Source organism: Orycteropus afer, unplaced genomic scaffold (genome assembly GCF_000298275.1).
Source record: "Orycteropus afer afer isolate SDZICR_OR568_19922 unplaced genomic scaffold, OryAfe1.0 scaffold00647, whole genome shotgun sequence".
Classification (NCBI taxonomy): Eukaryota; Metazoa; Chordata; class Mammalia; order Tubulidentata; family Orycteropodidae; genus Orycteropus; species Orycteropus afer.
Window position 1 is genome coordinate 206,791 of NW_006922234.1, and position 20,496 is coordinate 227,286.

Here is a 20,496-nt window from a genome sequence, read left to right on the forward strand (position 1 = left end):
AACTGCCCTCTGGGAACAGGGCTGCGGGCCACGCCCAGCAGCCCAGGTGAGAAGCTGGGCGGGGTGGGATTGGGCACGAGAGGGGAGGGAGGGGTCTAGGAGAAAGAAGACCCAGGTGTACCGAGTGAGGAGCTAGAAAGGGTCAGCAGACCCACGTGGGAGCGGCGTTAAGGAATGGTGGTGCAATGGTTAAGCGCTCGGCTGACTCGAACCCACCAGCCGCTCAGGGGCAAAAAAAAGATATGACGATAGAATCCCATAGGTTCCCAAAAGTCCCAGTTCATTGCCATGGAGTCACTTACGACACCGGGATAGAGGAGGACTGCCCAAGAGGGTTTCCAAGGCTATAATCTTTACTGGAGTTCGTTTCCACTTCGTTCTCCAGCCAAATAGAGAGTGGGTTCGAACCTGCGACGTTTCATTTTGCAAGAGAGCACTTTAATCACTGTGCTACCAGGGCTCCTTCCCATGAAGACTGTTGTTAGGTGCTGCCGAGTGGGATCTGACTCATGGCGTCCCTGTGATCCACAAAAGAGACTCTGCCGGGCCATACGCCACCCTCCCAGTCCTGGCAAGGCTTGAGCCCCCTGCTGCAGCCACTCTGGATCCACGTCCTTGAGTGTTTTCCCCTTTATCACTGACCCTCTACTTTACCATTCTATATGGTAATACTTTGTCTTGATGGATTGATTATTACTGGTGAGTGGAACTGGCAATGAAGAAGCATTGGTAGTTGGAAAATATGGCCTTGGTGATAGAAATCCTGGAGATTGCATGACAAAATTTTGCAAAACCAGTGATTAATTCATTGCTAATACCCTTAAAAAAATATGGTGGCAGGGGGTGAGAGTGGATGAGGCTGAGAGAGCAGGTGATCATGTCTTCCAGCTCACCTCACTTAGTGGGGAAAAGCAGGTGAAATCATTATACTATTTATCTATTCTCCCTTCCTGTCCCCTTCTCTCTCCTCTCCTCTCTCCCTCTCTCTATCTCTCTCTCTCTCTCTCTTCCTCCCTTCCTCCATTTCTCTCCCTCCTTCTTTCTCTTTCTCCCCTTGTCTCTATCCTCCCTCCTCCCCTTCCCCTTTCCAACCCTCCCTCCTACACACACACACACACACACACACACACACACACACCCTAACCCAAGGAGCAGTCGCTATGAGTTGGATCTGACTCGGTAGCAGTGAGTTTGGTTTTTTTGGTTTGGTACCACTATGGAAGTAGATTGCCCAACCTTCCTTCCAAGGAGTGGCTGGTGGGTTTGAACCACCAGCCTTCTGGTTAGCAGTCAAATGTGCATGCGCATACATTCATTGAAGACACCAATAGGGATACTCCACAGACATAACCAAACTCCTTCCAACATTCGTTTTCTAGGTTTGAAAGCTTAGGACTATAGTCTCATGGAACAAATCAGTCAATATGCATAACATACCAAAACAAAAAACAAAACCACTGCCACTGAGTTAATTCCAACTCCAAGTTGTAGTGACCCTATCAGAGAGCAGAACTGCCACACAGGGATTCTAAGGCTGTAAATCTTTACAGAAGCAGACTGCCTCATCTTTCTCCCATGGAGCAGCTGGGGGGTTTCAACTGCTGACATTATGTTTAGCAGCTGAATGATTTAACCACTGCACCACCAGAATTCCTCTGGCATAACACAGTTCGAGAAAATCATGATCTGCAACCTAGTGAAGTGAGCAGCATCTGGGGTCTTAAAAGCTTGCTAGTGGCCATCTAAAACACAGCTACAGGTCTCTATTCACCAGGAATAAAACAGTAAGAAGGTTATCAGAAGCTCAGAGAAGAAACAAGTCTACAAGAGCCACAACCTCACCGAACCAGAATGACATTGTCTGACTACCACCACTGACCATTCTGACTGGGGTCATAATAGATGGTCCCAGATAGAAAGGGAGGAAAAAGTAAAGCAGAACTCAAATTCTTATCAAAAAATTCTTTAAAAAAGAAAAAGAAAAGCAAGACAAACTGGAAAAGTGGAGAAAACAGAGTGTCACCTCTTTAAAACTAGAACCGAGCATGTCCCCTGAGATTACCTTTTAACAAAATAGCAAAGTGGCACACACCATAAAGGCTATTACCTGTAAGATCAGTGTTCAAATGAAAAGCCATCAGTGTGAGCCCAAAAGGTCAACAACTAATCAAAAGCAAAGATAAGAAAAGAACAATAAAAGAGAATGTTAACACATTGTGATAAATATGGCTAAAGTCACTGAACAATCCATTGAAATTGTCAAATGGGAACCTAAATTGCTGTGTAAACTTTCACCAAAAAGTCAGTAAAATAGTAATTAAAAACCGAAAAGAAAATTAAAAAAAAAAACTTTTGGTCGAGGACTTTTCTTTGAAGGTTTTTAATTATGCATTCAATCTCTTTATTATTACAGGTTTATTAATTGTTTCCATTTCTTTTTGAGCCAATTTTGGTAGTTTGTGAGTGTACGCAGTTGTTCGTAATATTGTCTTATATGCGTTTCATCTCTATAAGGTCAGTAGTAATGTCCTGTCTATAACCTCTAATATAATAATGTGAGTATTTATTAGTCACTGTACCTTAATATTTGTAAATTTTCTTAATATATTTAAAGAATAAACTTTTGGATTTCCTGATACCAAATTATATTCATATTCTTTACATTATTTATCACATGAATCTTTTCTATATCCTTTCTTTTAGTTTCAAATTTAGTTTTGGCTTTGGTAAATCATGTTATGAGTATGCTATATTTCTTCTTTTTTTAATGTAGTTGTTTCCAGCAATATTCTCTCTGAGCTCTTCTAAACATTTTGGTTGTTGAGTTTATGTTTTCTTTTGTTCCCATGTACATTTTAATTTCCTTGTGATTTTTTTCTTGATCATTAGTTACACGTAGGTTAATGACATCATATTACCTCATAGAATTACTTCATAGAACTTTCCAAGTTATCCTTAGTTATTGATTTCTACCTTAATTTCATTATGGTCAATAAGATATTCTGTATGATTTCAATTTTTGTCTTGTAATAATCTATTTTGTGGCTTTACCATATTACTTGCTCAGGAAAATGTTTAATGTGTATTTGAAAGGAATATGTATTCTGCCTTTGGTGGAAGATTCTGTATTATAATATAATAATAATTATATATATATATATATATATATATATATATAAAGAAATAAAAAGCATACAAGAGAATACTATGAACAACTGTACAGCACAAGATTAGATAAATTCTATTAAAAGGACACATTCCAGAAACTCACAAACTACCAAATTGGCTCAAGAAGAAATAGAAACAATTAATAAACTTATAACAATAAAGAAATTGAAACAGTAATTTAGAACCTCCAAAGAAAAAAAGAAAAATGTCCAGAATTAAATGGCTCCTCCTATCCCCCATTTTTTTTTTTTAACACTGGCTGCAACAATGGGCTCAAACATGGCAAAAATTGTGAGGATGGTACAATCCCAGCAGTGTTTCATTCCATCATATGTAGGGTCACTAGAAGTTAGAACTGACCCAAAGGCACCTAACAAATCTTATTTATTTTGTTGTTATTGTTGAGAATATACAGAGGGGGAAAAAAAACAAACGCATTGCTGTTGAATTAGATCTGACTCATAGTGACCTCCTTGTGTTTCCGAGGCAATATCACTACGGAAGTAGATTGCCCAACCTTCCTTCCGAGGACTGGCTGGTGGGTTTGAACCGTCAGCCTTCCAATTAGTAGTCAGATGCCTTAGGCACTATGCTACCAGAGTAGGTAGAATAGAAGCACTAAATATATTAGTAGGCAAATTAATTGGAATGTCTCATGAAACCATGACCCTAAAACTTGAAATCAAGAAATCAAATCCCAGGAGGTGTTTGGTTATCCATAAGCAACCTCAGTAGCTACTCTTTTTCTTCTTCTTATTATTATGTTGTAGTTGTTGTTGTTGCCAATAGATCTATCACACAATTTTTACTTATTGCAAAACTTTTTAAAAGACTATTTCTTGTGTATGGTCACTGAATTGATGATCTATTTTCCTAGAGATGAGTCATGAGATAAACAACTCACACTGGAAAGGAAATCAAAGCAAAACAAAATAAACTCTGTCTTTGTATTTTTAGGTTACCGTTGAGCTGGGTAACAGCTCCAATGCTTATCTAAAGCAGCCTCCACCTCTACCCTGTCCTCTACCTCTTGCAAAGACGGGATACAGCTTCAAGTCTAGGTTCCTCTTGGGTCTTTCTGAGCATGCATGAAGAACTAGGTGCAGATGGTGCATTGATAATATTTCAAAACGTTTACTTCCCAAAGGTCCTCCTTCTGAACCTTCACCTTCACATTCACTTGGGTCCATCTGCTGCTTACTCCATTTTTGATAGCTCCCTAGTGTCCATGGTAGTGTTGTTGTTGTTGTTATGTGCCGTCGAGTCGGCCCCGACTCATAGCGACCCCTCCTTGGGTTTCCGAGGCAGTATCGCTACGGAAGTAGGATTGCCCAACCTTCCTTCCATGGTAGTATATGTTTTTAAATGCTTCTGACAGGTGCCACCAGAAAGTGTCTACAGAAAACTGATTAAGCCCCAGGGAAGGATGGCAAAAGAAAGGAAGGCATCTATAGCAGTTTCTGTGGTACAGATCACCGTACCTTCGTGGCCAGGAGGGTGCATGCATGGTCAATGAGGGACCAGCATGACTGAGAGGAGGCTTGTCCTGAGGGGTCAAGAGTGGGAGGGGCACAGCTGAGCAGATGCGTGAATGGCCAAGAGATGGGGCTGCCTGCTTCATAGCCAAGAGGAGCCGAGAGCTTCACCGCCCTGCACAAGGGAGGAAGGTTATGCGTTCACCACTTCAGGGAATCCTTGCAGACCTCACCTATGTGGCTTTCTGATCCTGAGCCCAAGTTGTTCCTGTTATTTCCAGTGGATGCTGATCCCAAGTTTTAGCCGACTGCTTCCCTAATAAACCACGTAACTGTGAGTATGGTCTGTGACTTCTGTGTGGCCGTTGCAACAGTTATCATCAAACTCAGCAGGGAAAGAAGAGACTGCCATGTGGGAGGACGATTGGTGTCGGAACTGCTGAAAAAGTTAGAGGGCAAAGGTGTGTCTGACTTCCACCTCATAAGAACTAGCTTTGTGCTGATCCTGGTTCTTACCGGAATGTACAGTTCCTTGCGTGAGAACACACTTGATATTTTTTTCCCAGCCTTTCCTTAATACAAATGACCATTTTTAACAGAATCAGGATTGTACTGGGTGTTTAGTGTAGTAGTGGCTATTTTTGTATTGTATGTTCTCCCTGACCACTATCATGATAACTGGCTTAATGGTTAGGAAACTGCACAGAAAGTTTTAATCTGGAATCATCCCACACATTATTTTGTGACAAGCAGGGTTGGCATGGCAGGATGGCTCATTCTGGGGGCCCAAGGTAATGGTGGGACCACACAGAGCCCCAACCTGACCTGGTTACAGTGGTGCTTCAGTCGCGCACTGGCACAGAGCCTTGTTTTGGGCATTCTGACGGTACAAGGGTGTGAACCAGGCTAGGAATGGAAACTGTAATTGCCGGGCTTGGCTGCAATGCTGACTGCCGCTCCTCCTCTATTCTGCCTGGAGAATATGTGCACTTACCTAGAATTCCTGTCTTAGAGGGGACAAGACAATGGGCTATTGGGCCTAGAGATTTGTCCTAAGCGACTCTTCCCCACACTGAGCTGGAAGCGACCTCAATGACTCCTCATGTAATGGCCCTGGGAAATGGTGACTACCGGTAGCGGGTACCTTCCTATTATTATTATTATTTTTAAAAAAATTCTGTGATTTTGCTGGAAGTTTACATAGCAAATTAGTTTCACATTCAACAATTTATATACATTTTGTTTTGTGACATTCACTGCAATCCCCACGATGTACCAGCACTCTTCTCATTTACTTGCTGTGTCTACCATTTCCATTCATCCTTCTATTCTATCCCTTGCTGCCTTCTGAGCTTTATCCCTGGGCAAATGTTGACATCTTGATCTCACTAAGGATTCTGTACCTCCTGATGTTATTGTTCACCTTATAGGCCTGGAAGGAAGGTTGGGCAATCCTACTATCCGTAGTGATACTGCCTCGGAAACCCAAGGAGGGGTCGCTATGAGTCGGGGCTGACTCGACGGCACATAACAACAACAATAACAATTGTTTGACTGAAAGTTGAGTCACAGGGTGAGTTCAGTTCCAGGCTTGAAGGGCCATAGTCTCAGGGGTTCCACCAGTCTGTATCAGAGTAGTAAGCCTGGTCCTTTTTATTATTTTGAGTTTTGTTCCGCATTTTTGTTCCACTCTATACAGGATCTCCTATTGCGATCCCTTTCAGACAGGCAGACATTGATAGCAGGGCACCATGAACTTCTCCTAGTCTCAAGGTCATGAAGGCAGACCTTGGATAGTTCTTTTCCGTGTTCCATGCATCTTTGATTTTATTCTCTCTCCTTTGCTCCAGATTGGGAGAGACCAATAGTTATACCTTAGACGGAGAAGCCTTCCTATTAGACCTTCCCCTGATCTAGCAATTCCCCTTGTAGAATTATTCCAGATAAATCTCTAAGCAACATGTTTCCTGTTGATTGTAGTGACAGAAAGTGGAAACCATGAAAGTCTGTGTCCACCAGGAAAACAGTTGTTAGATGAATGCTGTCCACACATAAGAATATTAAATTGTCAGCAGTGGATGTTTTTCTCCTCAAAATTTCAAAATAGTAATTGACTTCTGGAATGTGGATTGACAAATGCATTACACTTTATAAACAGTAGCACAATGGAGGTACAGAATGTTGTTGTTGTTATGTGCCGTGGAGTCGGACCCGACTCATAGCGACCCCTCCTTGGGTTTCTGAGGCAGTATCACCACAGAAGTAGATTGCTCAACCTGCCTTCAGAGGAGTGGCTGGTGGGTTTGAACCGCCAGCCTCCTGGTTAGCAGTCAAGTGCCTTAGGCACTACACTACCAGAGCTCCAGGAGGTACAGAATAGTACATCTCTTTCCTCCAAAGACCTCCCTTATGCTATCCCTTTTAAGTCAAACCGTCCCTTGACTACGAATCCCTGACACCTGTTCTTATACATATCATGCACTGTGTAGCTTTTTTCTTCTGGCTTCTTGATGTGCATCTGAATGTATGTTCAGCATAAGTCAACTACTGTTATTCTGAAAACTACAGCAAAATGTCATCAGAAGAAACAAGATTCCAGGACGAACATCTAAACAAGCGAGTCACTGTATTACTTTTAAGTTTTATTAACGTCTTCAGTTTGTGCATTATTTAAAACAAAACATGTGCTTTCAAAAGCATTCTTATGCATAAATAGAACAAGGAACAGTTACGTAATTGATCCCTAAAACATGCACATCAATTTTATCCAGGTGTGTATAAGAAAGGGAAGTCAGCTTTAAGCTTTTTTCTTTGGATTAAAGACATTTAGAAATTATTATCTAGGAGTGCCAAATGTTTTTCTGCAACAAATGTGTTTTCCAATAGGAAATGCTGATTCAACTAAAATGCATTTAGTGTTGATAAAGACGTCTGGGGAAACATTTATGCTATGCATGATCAACACAAGAGTCTCAAGGTATTTTTGAAATAAATGAACCAGGTAGCATGAATTGAAAGGTTCAGATGGAAGAGCAGGCACCATGAGCCAGATTTTGTGACACATCTATATTCAAGGCACATGACTAGGCTAAACAGGCAGCGAGGTTCTAGACACTAATTGGTTCCTTCCTTGGGGAAAATGGGCAAATGTAGTATCATTTCCACTTAACGGCACTTACCGATAAATCAATGCAATTAGATTAGGGCAGCAAATGTCTTCCTTTCAGATACACACCAAAATCACCTCTTTATAACAGATCTCAGAGTAGCTTAAACAGTATGATTACAGATCATTTTTCTTATAGTGCATTTAAATGAATGTTAGTTAAACTATTTTGTGTGGTACCTATGCATTATAATGTCTACTCTTTCATGTTTCACAAAAAATTTCTTCAAAACAGGCAGATTAAAGAACTTGTTACACCATAAAGGATGCTCAAGCTATTACTCCACAGCAGTCAAAGCCAAAAATGATGGACTTGACTGTATTGATTTTGGGCTTCTCCCAGAATGGAAAAAAATCTCCCACACTACCTCCCTTTGTATGGCTAAATGGGAGCACAGCCGCTGTGATTCTCTGCTTTTTCTCTGATGAATTATAGCAATGTGCCTCCCTATCCCCCTCCACTACCCATTCTATGAACATTACAGTTGCCCTAAATACCCACTGAATGAAGAAGAAGAAAACAAAACAAAAAACACAATCTTCAAACAATGTTTAAATTATCATCTTCTCATATTAACCGCAATGTGGAAATAGGGGAGATAGAACCATTCGTTGTCTTTTGAACCATCAACACGCTGAATTTTACTCCTGAAAGTGAATACTAAGAGGACAGAGGATAATTGTGTGTGCTTCTACGTGGGCTAGCAAAATGGCCCCCATCTGGTCTGGGCTTCTAGAAACCAGCAGCACCAACAATCTAATTTCAGTTCCTAAAATAACCACTATTCACTATTATATTGTCTCAAAGCACCTAAAACTTGTCAATAACAAAAAGACATTAAGATGAGATGAGCAATACTGTCTCTTGAATACTGTGTGCACATACAAAGATCCTCAGCTTTAGTAGACAGATAGCTTTGTGCAATTAAAAACAAAAATGTCTCTCTAAACAGACGACCCTAGTTAGACAAACCAAAACAAACAAAAGCCTTTTTTAAGGCTACTGCTGAAATGGTGATTCAGTTTGAAGTGCACTGAGATAAACTGGTTGATGGGGCAGAGAGAAATCTGGAGGCACAGAACAAGATCAAAAAATGAAAAAGTGAGAAGAGGGTTGAAGGGGCTGACAGCTACCACCTGTCAGCAACGAAAGGTCAGAGTCACATGGGTCACTTGTAACTCCTTGTTCTCACCGATCCTTGGTTAATAACATTTCTTTCTTATTTCTTTACACAGCTTGGCCATGTAAATCCACCACAGGCAGGAGACACAATGATATAGATGAACACCTGGAAGGAGAGGTGAGGCAGAAAGAGGCTGTGTGAGAGCAACTCTTACTGATGTGTCATTAACAGTCATAAAGATTGCAAATTACCATCACTTCTTCAAACTAAGATTTTATTATTGACTACATTTTTGGGACATTTCATATGTTGATATATTTTTAATTATTAGAGTGATATGGATATATGCAAACACATGAGTAGGGGTTGTGTATGACATTATAAGCAAGAATGTTGCCATGAACCTTTCAGTGGATAATGACATCGTAATTATGATTACAAATCAAAGGAAAACTGATGATGTTAGTTTGATTACAGATCATGTGGTACATTTTTCAACTCTATTATTGTAATTTCAAAGTATAATTTTTTAAATAGTATATACTTGCTCACAGTATTGCACTCCATAAAGTAGATTCATTTGAACATTTTAAGCATTAAATATATTCATTTTAAATAGTGAACCTTAGGTTCACTGCACTAAAATTGGTTGTTGGTATATGCCCTCGAGTCGGCCCCGACTCATAGCGACCCCTCCTTGGGTTTCCGAGGCAGTATCACTACGGAAGTAGGATTGCCCAACCTTCCTTCCGAGCACTAAAATTAGTCATTTTATTTTGCCTTAAACTACAATTTTGGTGGATCCTCGGAAGGAAGGTTGGGCAATCTACCTCCGTAGTGATACCGCCTCAGAAACCCAAGGAGGGGTCGCTATGAGTCGGGGCCGACTCGATGGCACATACCAACAACGATGATGACTGATTTCATTACTCACATCCTTGGGGAAAAATATAGTTAGGAATTCCATGCTCCCCGCAAAAGAAATCTGTAGTGTTTTGTCTTACTTCTCTAGAAATGCTGGAGTGAGTTAGTTACATCAAATCTGGGTATTAATGTATAGGGTAAACTACTGAAATCATACTTATACATACATGCACATACACACACACATACAGGTATTCAACAAGTGCAGGGTTTACCCACATGGTAAAAAGGTGACTATCTGCTACAGCTGAAATGTAACATTTTTTCAAGCTGAAGTATCAATCTAATGTCAAAAATAAGATATTGCATTTCGACCGTATCCTACATATAACAAATAAACCATAAATATATTCTGAACTGAACAAAAATCCAGTTTCACAAATAAATATAAATTGCCAGATCAAAAGAGAAGGAAGAATTTAAGCCCAGGAGCCTAGAAGGTACCATCTGAGGATACTAAGCAAAGGAAACAAGTAAGGCTATGGCAACTATTTCCAACACTACACCTCTGTGTCTACAGCTGCTCTTCTCCGTCCGAAGTAAAGGACCTGCTTTGAGGGACTCTTAGCAATCACTGGAGGTTGAGATGAGGTGAAGCAGAGTTTGAGATATCTGCTTGGAGATAACTTTGGGCTTCTGCCAATGACAAAGATGGGGGGAAAGGCAGCTTTACCCAACTATGAACTACCCCCAGAGTAAAGCATTTCCCCCCTTAGAAGACCAGCAGTTCTCACTTTTTACACTCTTCAAATTTACTGAGGACCCCAAAAAGCTCCCTCTTGCTTAGGTGGGTTATAATTCTCAGCATTTACCATTTTCGAAATTAAAATAGAAAAGAGTTAATATATATTTAATTCAGTTAAAAGTAATAATGATAAACCCATTACATATATAAAAGGAAAGAAAATTTGTATTAAAAAAACTATTTTGGTGGTCAGTTTTATGTGTCAATTTGGGTAGGCTGCCCAAAGCCAAACCAAACTCACTGCCGTCAAGCAATTCCAAGTCATAGTGACCCTAAAGGACAGAGGAGAACAGTTTCCAAGGCTGCCAATCTTTACGGGAGCAGATTGTCTCATCTTTCTCCCATGGAGCTGCTGGTGGGTTTGACCCATTGACCTTCTGGTTAGAAATTGAATGCTTTAAGCACACCACCACCAGAGCTCCTGGCTAGCCTACAGACCCGTGTTATTCAATCAAACACGAATCTAGATGTTGCTGTGAAGGTGTACTGTAGATGTGATGAAAGTCCATAGTCAGGTGACATGAAGTATGGGAGACTACCCTACACAGTCTGAGTGGTTCAGTCAGTCTATTGAACAAAACTGAGGTTCCTCAGAGGAAGAAGAAATGCTTCCTGTGGACAGCAGCCTCACTCCTGCCCTGGAATTACAGCCTACCCTTCCTGACCAGCTGATTTCACACTTGCCTAGCCAGTCCCTACAATCGCATAAGCCAATTAATTCCTTACCTAAAAATCTCTTAATATATTACCTCCTGTTGTTGTTGTTATGTGCCGTCGAGTCAGCCCTGACTCATAGCGACCCCTCCTTGGGTTTCCGAGGCAGTATCACTACGGAAGTAGGATTGCCCAACCTTCCTTCCGAGGAGTGGCTAGTGGGTTTGAACCGCCAGCCTTCTGGTTAGCAGTCAAGTGCCTTAGCCACTATGCTACCAGAGCTCCTATACTGGTTCTGTTTCTCTGGCTGAACCCAGACTAACATAGTTTTCCAAAATAATAGTAATAAAAACTAATGAGAAGACTGGTATTTTTGTGTATTTTTGCAAATCTCTTTAATGTCTGGTTTAATAAAAGACCGCTGGCTTCTCCTATATGCTTCTGCTTCAGTCTGTTGCTTTCATTCAAGAAAATCTGACTTCACACAGATAGGTATTTAGAAGAGAGAGAAGTATTTTTAATTGCCTTTTTAGATATTAAAGGTTAGCTGCAATATCTGAAACCATTACCAATGAACCTTTTTTAATGAGGTGATACTGAAATCCACCCTCTATCTTGCCCTTTAAAGGAGACCTGGTGATGCAACAGCTTCAGTGCTCAGCCACGAACCAAAAAGTCAGCCGTTGGAACCAACCCAGGATTCTGCACAGGAGAGACCTGGTGACCCGCCCCCCCGGGACTACAGCCTAGAAAGCCCTGTGGGGCAGCTGTGCTCTGTCATGAGTCAAAAACAACTAACTTTAAGTGGATCTTTTCCTGTGCAAGGTTTTGTACTACAATGGGGTGGTCATCTAGAAAACACTGATTCTTTAAAAGTTATGTTAATCTTCTAAATGAAAAACACAAATTTTCCAAATTTCCACTTTTTGCTTGCAAGCTTGATTTTTGTTATTGGCAACAAATACTGTCATTTTTTCCTTGAAATGACTTGCTCAATTTGTCCCTTTTTGAGAAAATGCCTGCTAGGTAACCAAGTCTGAAAAGACATACTTTGTCATTCTTTCAAGTGACAATGGGGTTTCCATGGAAAAAGTGCTCAAAAGTCAAACAATTGCACAATTACTTTTCCTCAAGATTTAATCAGACTTTACACTGCTTCATCAAGGACAGTCTTAAATGAAATTGGCATTTTCTTTTACCCTGAGTGTGTGCGATAAAGAAGACAATGACTACTAGAGAGTTTGGTGTCACTGCCTTGATTCACACACTAAGGTGCACCAGTTTTATCTACCATTGCTTTTGCACCATCAGTATAAACATTAACACAGTGACAAATGAAAATCACGTCTTTGTATTATTAAGGAAAATAGTAGTGATTTCATAAATTCTGACAAGTTCACAGATCATACTTTGAAAACCAGTGCCTTAGACCATTATGAAGATTCCCAGATAGTCTGACCACACAGGGAAACATTCCAAGTTCCCTAAAGAGCACCACAGTCACTTCTCCCAATTCATATAAAGTAAATATTAGTAAACAGACTTGGGAGCTCTGGTGGTGCAGTGCCTAAGGCATGTGACTGCTAACCAGAAGGCTGGCGGTTCAAACCCACCAGCCATTCCTTGGAAGGAAGGTTGGGCAATCTACTTCTGTAGTGATACTGCCTCGGAAACCCAAGGAGGGGTCGCTATGAGTCAGATCTGACTCAACAGCAGTGGTTTTTTAAAACAGCCTTATCATGTATTACAAGAATACCACATATGATCCATTAGGATTTATCCCAGTAACCAAAGGATAGTTTGTCATAGTATATTTGTTAATGCACTCCAATACATTAATATTTAAGGTACATAGTCACATTATCCATTCAATGTATGAAGGAATATCATCTTGTAAAATTGAATACCCATCCCCGATAAAAATTGTTAATAATGCAGGAATGAAAGTATAAAGTCGACAATGCAAATCTAACAAGAATTCATAATACACAGCATTCTTAAAAATAGTAGAATTTGGAAGCATTCCCATTAAAATGAAGACATATGTAAAAATGCCCATCAACACCACAGTTATTCCACATATATATACATATATAATTTGATGAGATAAAATTATTAACAGATGGCATAATTTACCTGGAGCAGGGCTCAGCAAACTACAGACCACAGCCTGTGAGCTAAGAATCGTTTCTACCTTTTTAAAGGGTTGTTTTTTAAAAAAGAAAAATATGTGACAGAAATCATATCTGGCCCACAAACATTAAATATTTATTATCTGGGGAGCTCTGGTGGCATAGTGCCTAAGGCATCTGACTGCAAACCAAAAAGCTGGTGGTTCAAACCCACCAGCCGCTCCACAGAAGGAAGATTGGACAATCTACTTCCATAGGGATACCGCCTTGGAAACCCAAGGAGGGGTTGCTATGAGTCTAATCGATTTGACAGCAGTGAGTTTGGTTTTTGGTTAGACCCTTTACAGAATATTTGCTGATTCCTGCCTGACCTACAGCATAACTACAGAGTGATGAAGTATTAGATCTAATAAAAGTTATGCAAGATCACCAGACAGAAAATAGATAAATTGAAAAATAACAACAGAAATATGAAAATAGAAAATGGAATCAATTAACACTAATCAAGGAGATCAGCAGCCAATTTTTTAGAGTTGGAAAAAAATACATTAAAAGGCCAAAAACTTACGATTGATACAATGATGATGATAATAGTGAGCTTGAGATTCTTCATACACATGGCTCGGGCAAGATTTCTGCTGGTTGTTTTGAAGGTGACAGACTAGGCAAAAAAAAGAATGGCTTGTTTGATCTCTGGCATTGACAAAATGATTGCCCTGCAGTAACACTGTGAAAATATCTCTTTTGTGAATTCTCTGAAAGACCAGTGTCCTTTGTCCCTGTCCTCTCTTCACAAGTAGAAACTGGCCATTCATAATCAGAAGTTTTCCAAAGTAAGACTGTTACTGGCCCATCATAATTAGTATTAGCCTACTGGAAGGGCTGCCCACTTTTTCTCCTCTGCTGAGGCAATGCCCAACATATGTGTGGGATTTCTGAACCATAAAAGCGTGTTTGATTTCTATAGGTATATCCAACAGAAACACATACACATTCACCAAAAGACACATACAAAAATGTTTCTAAGAGAAATATTCATCATACCTCAAAACCAAAAACTACCTAGATACTCATCAGTTGTAGAATATAAACAAACTGGGACATATTCACACAATGGAATATGATATAGCACTGAGAATTAACAATTTACCAGTGCACACAGCAATGCAGATGAATGTCACAAACATGAATGTGAGCAAAAGCAGCTTGACACAGACAGAGCACATCCTCTGTAAGGGTGTAGTAGTAACTAGAGAAAGGGAGCAGTGACTAGAAGAGGGAAGAAGGTGAGCTTCTAGGGCACTGGTCATATTCTGGTTTTAATCAGGGTATCAATCCCATGGATGTTGTGATGGTTAATGTTATATGTCAACTTGGCTGGGCTACAATTCTCTGGTTTGGCAGACACTGGACTGATCACTCTTCTATGATGTAATACAGTGTAATCACCCCCATGATGTGATTTAATATGAGCAGCCAATCAGCTGAAAGGGTAGTTTCCTTGGGGGTGTGGTCTGCCTGTTGTATACATGGAAGTTCTGGCACAGCCCTCTCTCCTTCCCTCAACCCTACACCCTTCTTGTTGGGATCTTGGGACATAAGCCTGCAGAAGTCTCTGGCCTGCCACCTGACCTGCAGATTTTGGATTTGCCAACCCCTGCAACCATGTGAGCCAGCAGAGGTCTTCAACTTGCTGTCTAACCCACAGATTTGAGACTTGCCAGCCCTCACAATTGTACGAGCCATTTCTTTGAAAGAAATCTCCCTCTATATATTTATATATACATTTCACTGATTTTGCTCCTCTAGAAAACTCACACTAAGATAGGCATGTTCACTTTATGAAAATACATGAAACTATACACTTATGATTGATGCACTTTTCAATACTTATGTTCCACCTAAATAAATTTTTGTTTGTTTAAGAAAAAAAAAAAAAAAACTCCTGTAACTGCACATTTCTCTCCAACGACTTCTACAAGTGTCCTGGATGGAATAGCCCCTGGGTTTCAATTGAGGCAGACCACCAGGACAGTGTGTGAAAGTGGGGGTTAAAGGCATTATACGAGAGAGGAAAAATTTAACATGGAGCTAACTGCTAAGTATGTACTAAGTACCCAAACAGATTATTTCTAGACATAATATACACAGTGAGTAAGTCATACGAAGGCAAGCAGAGGTTAAAAAGGAGGAGAAAAAGTTAAGCAGTGAGAGTAAATAGTTCTTGAGAAAACAAAGTTAACATAGGAAACAAGAGAATAATTGTAATAATAAAATCTAACAAGTATCTTTGAATACAAGACACCACTGCATTGATTTAAAACACATTATTAAGGTAAGTGACATGAAACAGGAAAAATGAGAGAATACAATATTTCACACACTGTATTAAAAAAATAGAACATAAACAGCAGCAAGCAGATTCTGTGGGAATTATTCAAAAAAATTCTCCCACAAAAGAAGGCAAAATTAAGAAAGCCTAAGATACATGGAAGGTTGGGCAATCTACTTCTGTAGTGATACTGCCTCAGAAACCCAAGGAGGGGTCACTATGAGTTTGGTCCGGCACATCACAACAACAAGATACATGGAAAGCTGATCAAGCAAATCCAGGATTGATTTATACGGTCAATGTTCAACAAGTGTCCACTATGTATTTGATGTTGATTTAAACACATAGTAGCAGTTATAGCATAGACTATAGCCAAAAGAGGAAAATCAAGACTGAAATCAGTATTTGAACACTGAACAATCACTTGTTTCAAACCAGTTAGCTATAAAGAAAAGCTGTTATACCTTCCCAAAGCATCCCTTGGGGCTATGGCGGGTAGACTATGATAGGTATAGGAGAAGAGAACAAGAAATGGATTTTTTAAATCCCTGTGAGAATGACAAAGGCAAGATGTCTGGCCTGATGGCATCTTTCATCCATCAGTAGCTGTGTGTTCCTATGAGGAGCCATGGGGGGCTCGTGAGTCCTAAACTTCTGTAGTGGACTGAATGGTGGCCCCAAAGATATGTCCACATCCTAACCCCTAGAACCTGTGAATGTGCCTTTACATGGAGAAAGGGTCCTAAATTCTATTACAAGTGTCCTCATGAGACAGAGACAAAAGGCAATTTGACTACACACAGAAGAGAAGGTAAAGATTGGGGCAGAGCCAGCAAATGATGTGGCCACAAGCACAGGAACGCCTGGAAGCACCAGGAACTAGTAAATGGAAGGAATACATTTCTGTTGTTTTAAGCCACCCATTTGGTGGTCATTTGTTATCGTGGACAAAAAGGAAGTGGCTCCAAGTGTTTGCGATTGAATTGTTTCTACTCTGTACAACTGCCTTATATGAGGTCCCACATCATATTCACCAAATGCTGGGGTAGCACCAAAGCCTTGGATGAAAAGGCAAAGTAAAATATTTTACAGTTTCACCAGGTGTGAGACAAATTCTAGCTAGGGGAAGAGCCTGTAACAAATGCGCGACAATGCTCCCCTTGGGAAAGTCCCATACGCTGAGTTTACTCAGAACTGCAACATACCCCAGCCCAGCTCAATTTTAGACTGGTGGTCAGCCCCTCACCTATGTGCCTAACACAGGTAAGAAGGAACTCTCATTGTGGGAAAATAACATCAACCTCAGTAACTGAAGTTTTTTTAATACATGATATACTGTATGTAATCAAACTTTACAAAACATTTCTTAAAAGAAATGTAACCCATAATCAGGGGTAAAATAGCCAACAGATGCAAATCCTCAAATGATCCAGATGTAGGAGTTCTCAGAGAAGGATTTTAAAATGCCCCAGAAACCCAAGGAGGGGTCGCTATGAGTCAGGTCTGACTCGATGGCAAACAACAACAACAACATTATAAATGTAAGATGAAGAGCTTTAATTAGAGATTAATATCTATATAAAAAACCACATTAAAACTGAAAAATACAACATATCAATATAAGAACTCACTGAATAGGCTTGACAGCAGACTGCACATAGCAGAAGACAAGATTAGTAACCTCAAAGACATGTCAATAGAAAATATTCCAACAAAAGTACAAATAGGTTAAAAGAAAGAGAACAGAGCATAAGAGACACATGGAACACAAATAATCTAACATATATGTAACTGAAGTCCAAGAAGGAAGAGACAGAAAGGAAAAGAAGCAATATTTGAAGACAAAGTGGCCAGATTTTTCCATTACTGATGAAAGACATCAATCCACATATTTTAGAAGCTCAGTTAACCCAAAAGAGAATAAACATAAAAATAATTACACACATTAAAGTTAAACAGCTGAAAACAAAATAAAAAAAGAAAAACAAAACTCTTCGAAACAGCTAGAAGCTGGGAGGAACTCATTACCTTCTAGAAACTAGAATAAGGACAGAGGTCTTCACAACAGAATCTCCAGAAGCCAAATGAAAATAGAATGCCATTTTTAAAGCATTAAAAGACATAGACTGCAAATATTACAAAGAAAAAAAAAACATGTTCAAAGAAAATATCTTTCAAAAAATAAAGATGAAAAAGATTTCCAAAAAATGAAAGTTGAAATAATAAAGGAACTTCTCAATTTAAAGGGAAATACTACTAAACGGAAACACAATAATGCAGAAAGTAATGAAGAATAAAAGAAAAGTAGGTGAATATAAAAATACAAATAACTGCTTTAAGCTTGAGTATAGAGGTAAAATACATGTAATAGTAGCACAAAACCTAAGAGAGAAGGAAAATGGAATTATAATGTTATAAAGTTCTTACAGCATTTGGAATACAGCAAAGTACTATATGTTGACAGGATATAACAAATTAAGAATGTATATTGTAATCTCTACCAAAAAACAAAACTCACTGCCCTCGAGTCGGTTCCGACTCATAGCGACCCCTCCTTGGGTTTCCGAGGCGGTATCTCTACAGAAGTAGATTGCCCAATCTTCCTTCCAAGGAGTGCCTGGTGGGTTTGAACCACCAGCCTTCTTGAGAGCAGTTAACTCTAACTACTAAAATTACAAAAGCCTATAACTAAAAAACCAATAAGGCAATAAAATGAAATAATTTTAAAAATATTTAACCAATCAAAGAAAAGAAAGAAAAAGAGGAACAAAGGATGGGCATATAAAAAGGAAAGACTGAGATGGCACATTTAAATCCTATTCTATCAGTATGTACATGGTATGTAAACAGAATAAATACTTTAATTATAAATATACTGCATATGTTCAAAAAGGTAAAGGAAGCACACACATGCTGACACACGTGAACAACATATAAAAAGACCCAAATCAAACCTGCAGAGGTGAAAAATAACAAGTTTGTCCTAAAACATAAATGGGAATGCAAAGGACCTAAAATAATGAAGACAATTTTGGAGAGGAAGACTTACTCTCCCTAATTTCAAGAGCTTTATAAAGCAAGAGGAATCAAGACTGTGTCACACTGACATAAAGAAAGACAAATAGCTAAATAGAACAAAACAGAGAATCCAAAAATAAAGCCACAGAAAATGGATGCAGATACTTTGTAGTCTATTCATACAATACCAACCCCCAAACCAAACACACTGCCATCAAGTTGATTCCAACTCACAGTGACCTCTATAGGGTTTCTAAGGCTATAAATCTTTATGGAACCAGACTGTAGTATCTTTCTCCCATGGAGCAGCTAGTGGGTTCAAACCACCAACCTTTTGGTTTGCAGCTCAATGCCTTAACCACAGTGCCACCAGAGCTCCTGATCCATGCAATGGAACAGTATTTATCAATAAAAAAACAGCTATTACAACAACATGGATGAATCTCACCAGACACAAAGGGTTCTGTATGACACATATCGTATGACACATACGATTCCATTCCTATAAATTTCATAATTAGGAAAAACATACGTATGGTGCTATAGCTCAGCAAAATACGACCATGGAACTCTGTCAGGGATTATTACATGGAAGGAACTGTACATTTTTTGTATCTTGATCTGGGTGGTGGTTATATGATGTTTAAATTAAGAAGACTATACTAGCACTGGAGAGCTCTAGTGGCGTAGTGCTTAAGGCACTTGACTGCTAACCAGAAGGCTGGCGGTTCAAACCCACCAGCCACTCCTCGGAGGGAAGGTGGGGCAATCTACTTCCGTAGTGATCCCGCCTCGGAAACTGAAGGAGGGGTCGTTATGAGTTGGGGCCGACTCGACGGCACATAACAACAACATACTAGCACTGGTCAGACACAGACCATTCTAACGAAACAAGATCATCTTCAGGGATTAAGCTGGAAGTACCAAATCAATTGGTCTGCAGATCTAGGACTAGATTCTTCTTTGCCCTCTTTGGGCCCCAGCAATAGGTCCTAAAGTGAGCTCTAAAATCTCTGTATAGTACCACCCTTATGCCACTTACTACCTTTTGATGAAAAATCTGTTTGCCAAAATGCTGTAATACCCAGGATTCTGTCCATCCTCCTAAAACACGCTGTTAATAGCTGTCTCTATAAAAATGACAATAAGAATAAACATTTACATAGCTGGTACTATGTACCAGACCTTGTCTTAGGCACTCTACATGCATTATCTGATTTAACACTGACAATGATGTGAGAGGTAGGTGCATCTCTATTTTCTACATGAAGACAACTGAGACACACAAAAGTTGAGTAACTTACCTAAGGTCACAAAACTAGTGGCAGAGACGGGATTCAAACCAAAGCAGCCTGGCTCTTACCCACTGTGTTCTAGCCATCAGTCACAGCAAACATGATCAATTACTGATCAGTTCAAGGTGTAAACTACTCTGCATTTACATTTAAATTGTGTAGGCCCAAATTGTACCTCTGTCCTCCTCTCTTCACCTCATATCTATCAATCATCTCTCCTCAAACCTTCATCTAGTAACCAGATGGAAAATGGAAAGAGACATGTAACACATATAACATAAACTGGTCACAGAGACACACTGCCCCCTTGAAGGCTCACTGGCCCTTCCCATTGCATGCCACTTGCTTGATGCACGGAGAGCACATGCTACCACAGTAAGCAAGAAAGTGACTGAACTATTCAATTTTCAAGATTCATAGTGGGTTACAACCGACTTCAATATTTATTGTTTCACAAATGTTT

General features: G+C 39.7%; 1 protein-coding gene across 1 annotated transcript in view; it reads right to left on the bottom strand.

Moving 5' to 3' along the window:
- Window positions 1-9,029: 9,029 nt before the first annotated feature.
- The window catches only part of VAMP7 (vesicle associated membrane protein 7), a 34,347-nt gene continuing 22,880 nt past the window's right edge, over window positions 9,030-20,496 (bottom strand). The window contains exons 7-8 of the mRNA XM_007956635.2: window positions 13,957-14,049; window positions 9,030-9,098 (exon numbers count right to left, since the gene is read on the bottom strand). Of these exons, the coding sequence (XP_007954826.2) occupies window positions 9,030-9,098; window positions 13,957-14,049 (162 nt within the window). The remainder of the gene's footprint in view (window positions 9,099-13,956; window positions 14,050-20,496) is intronic.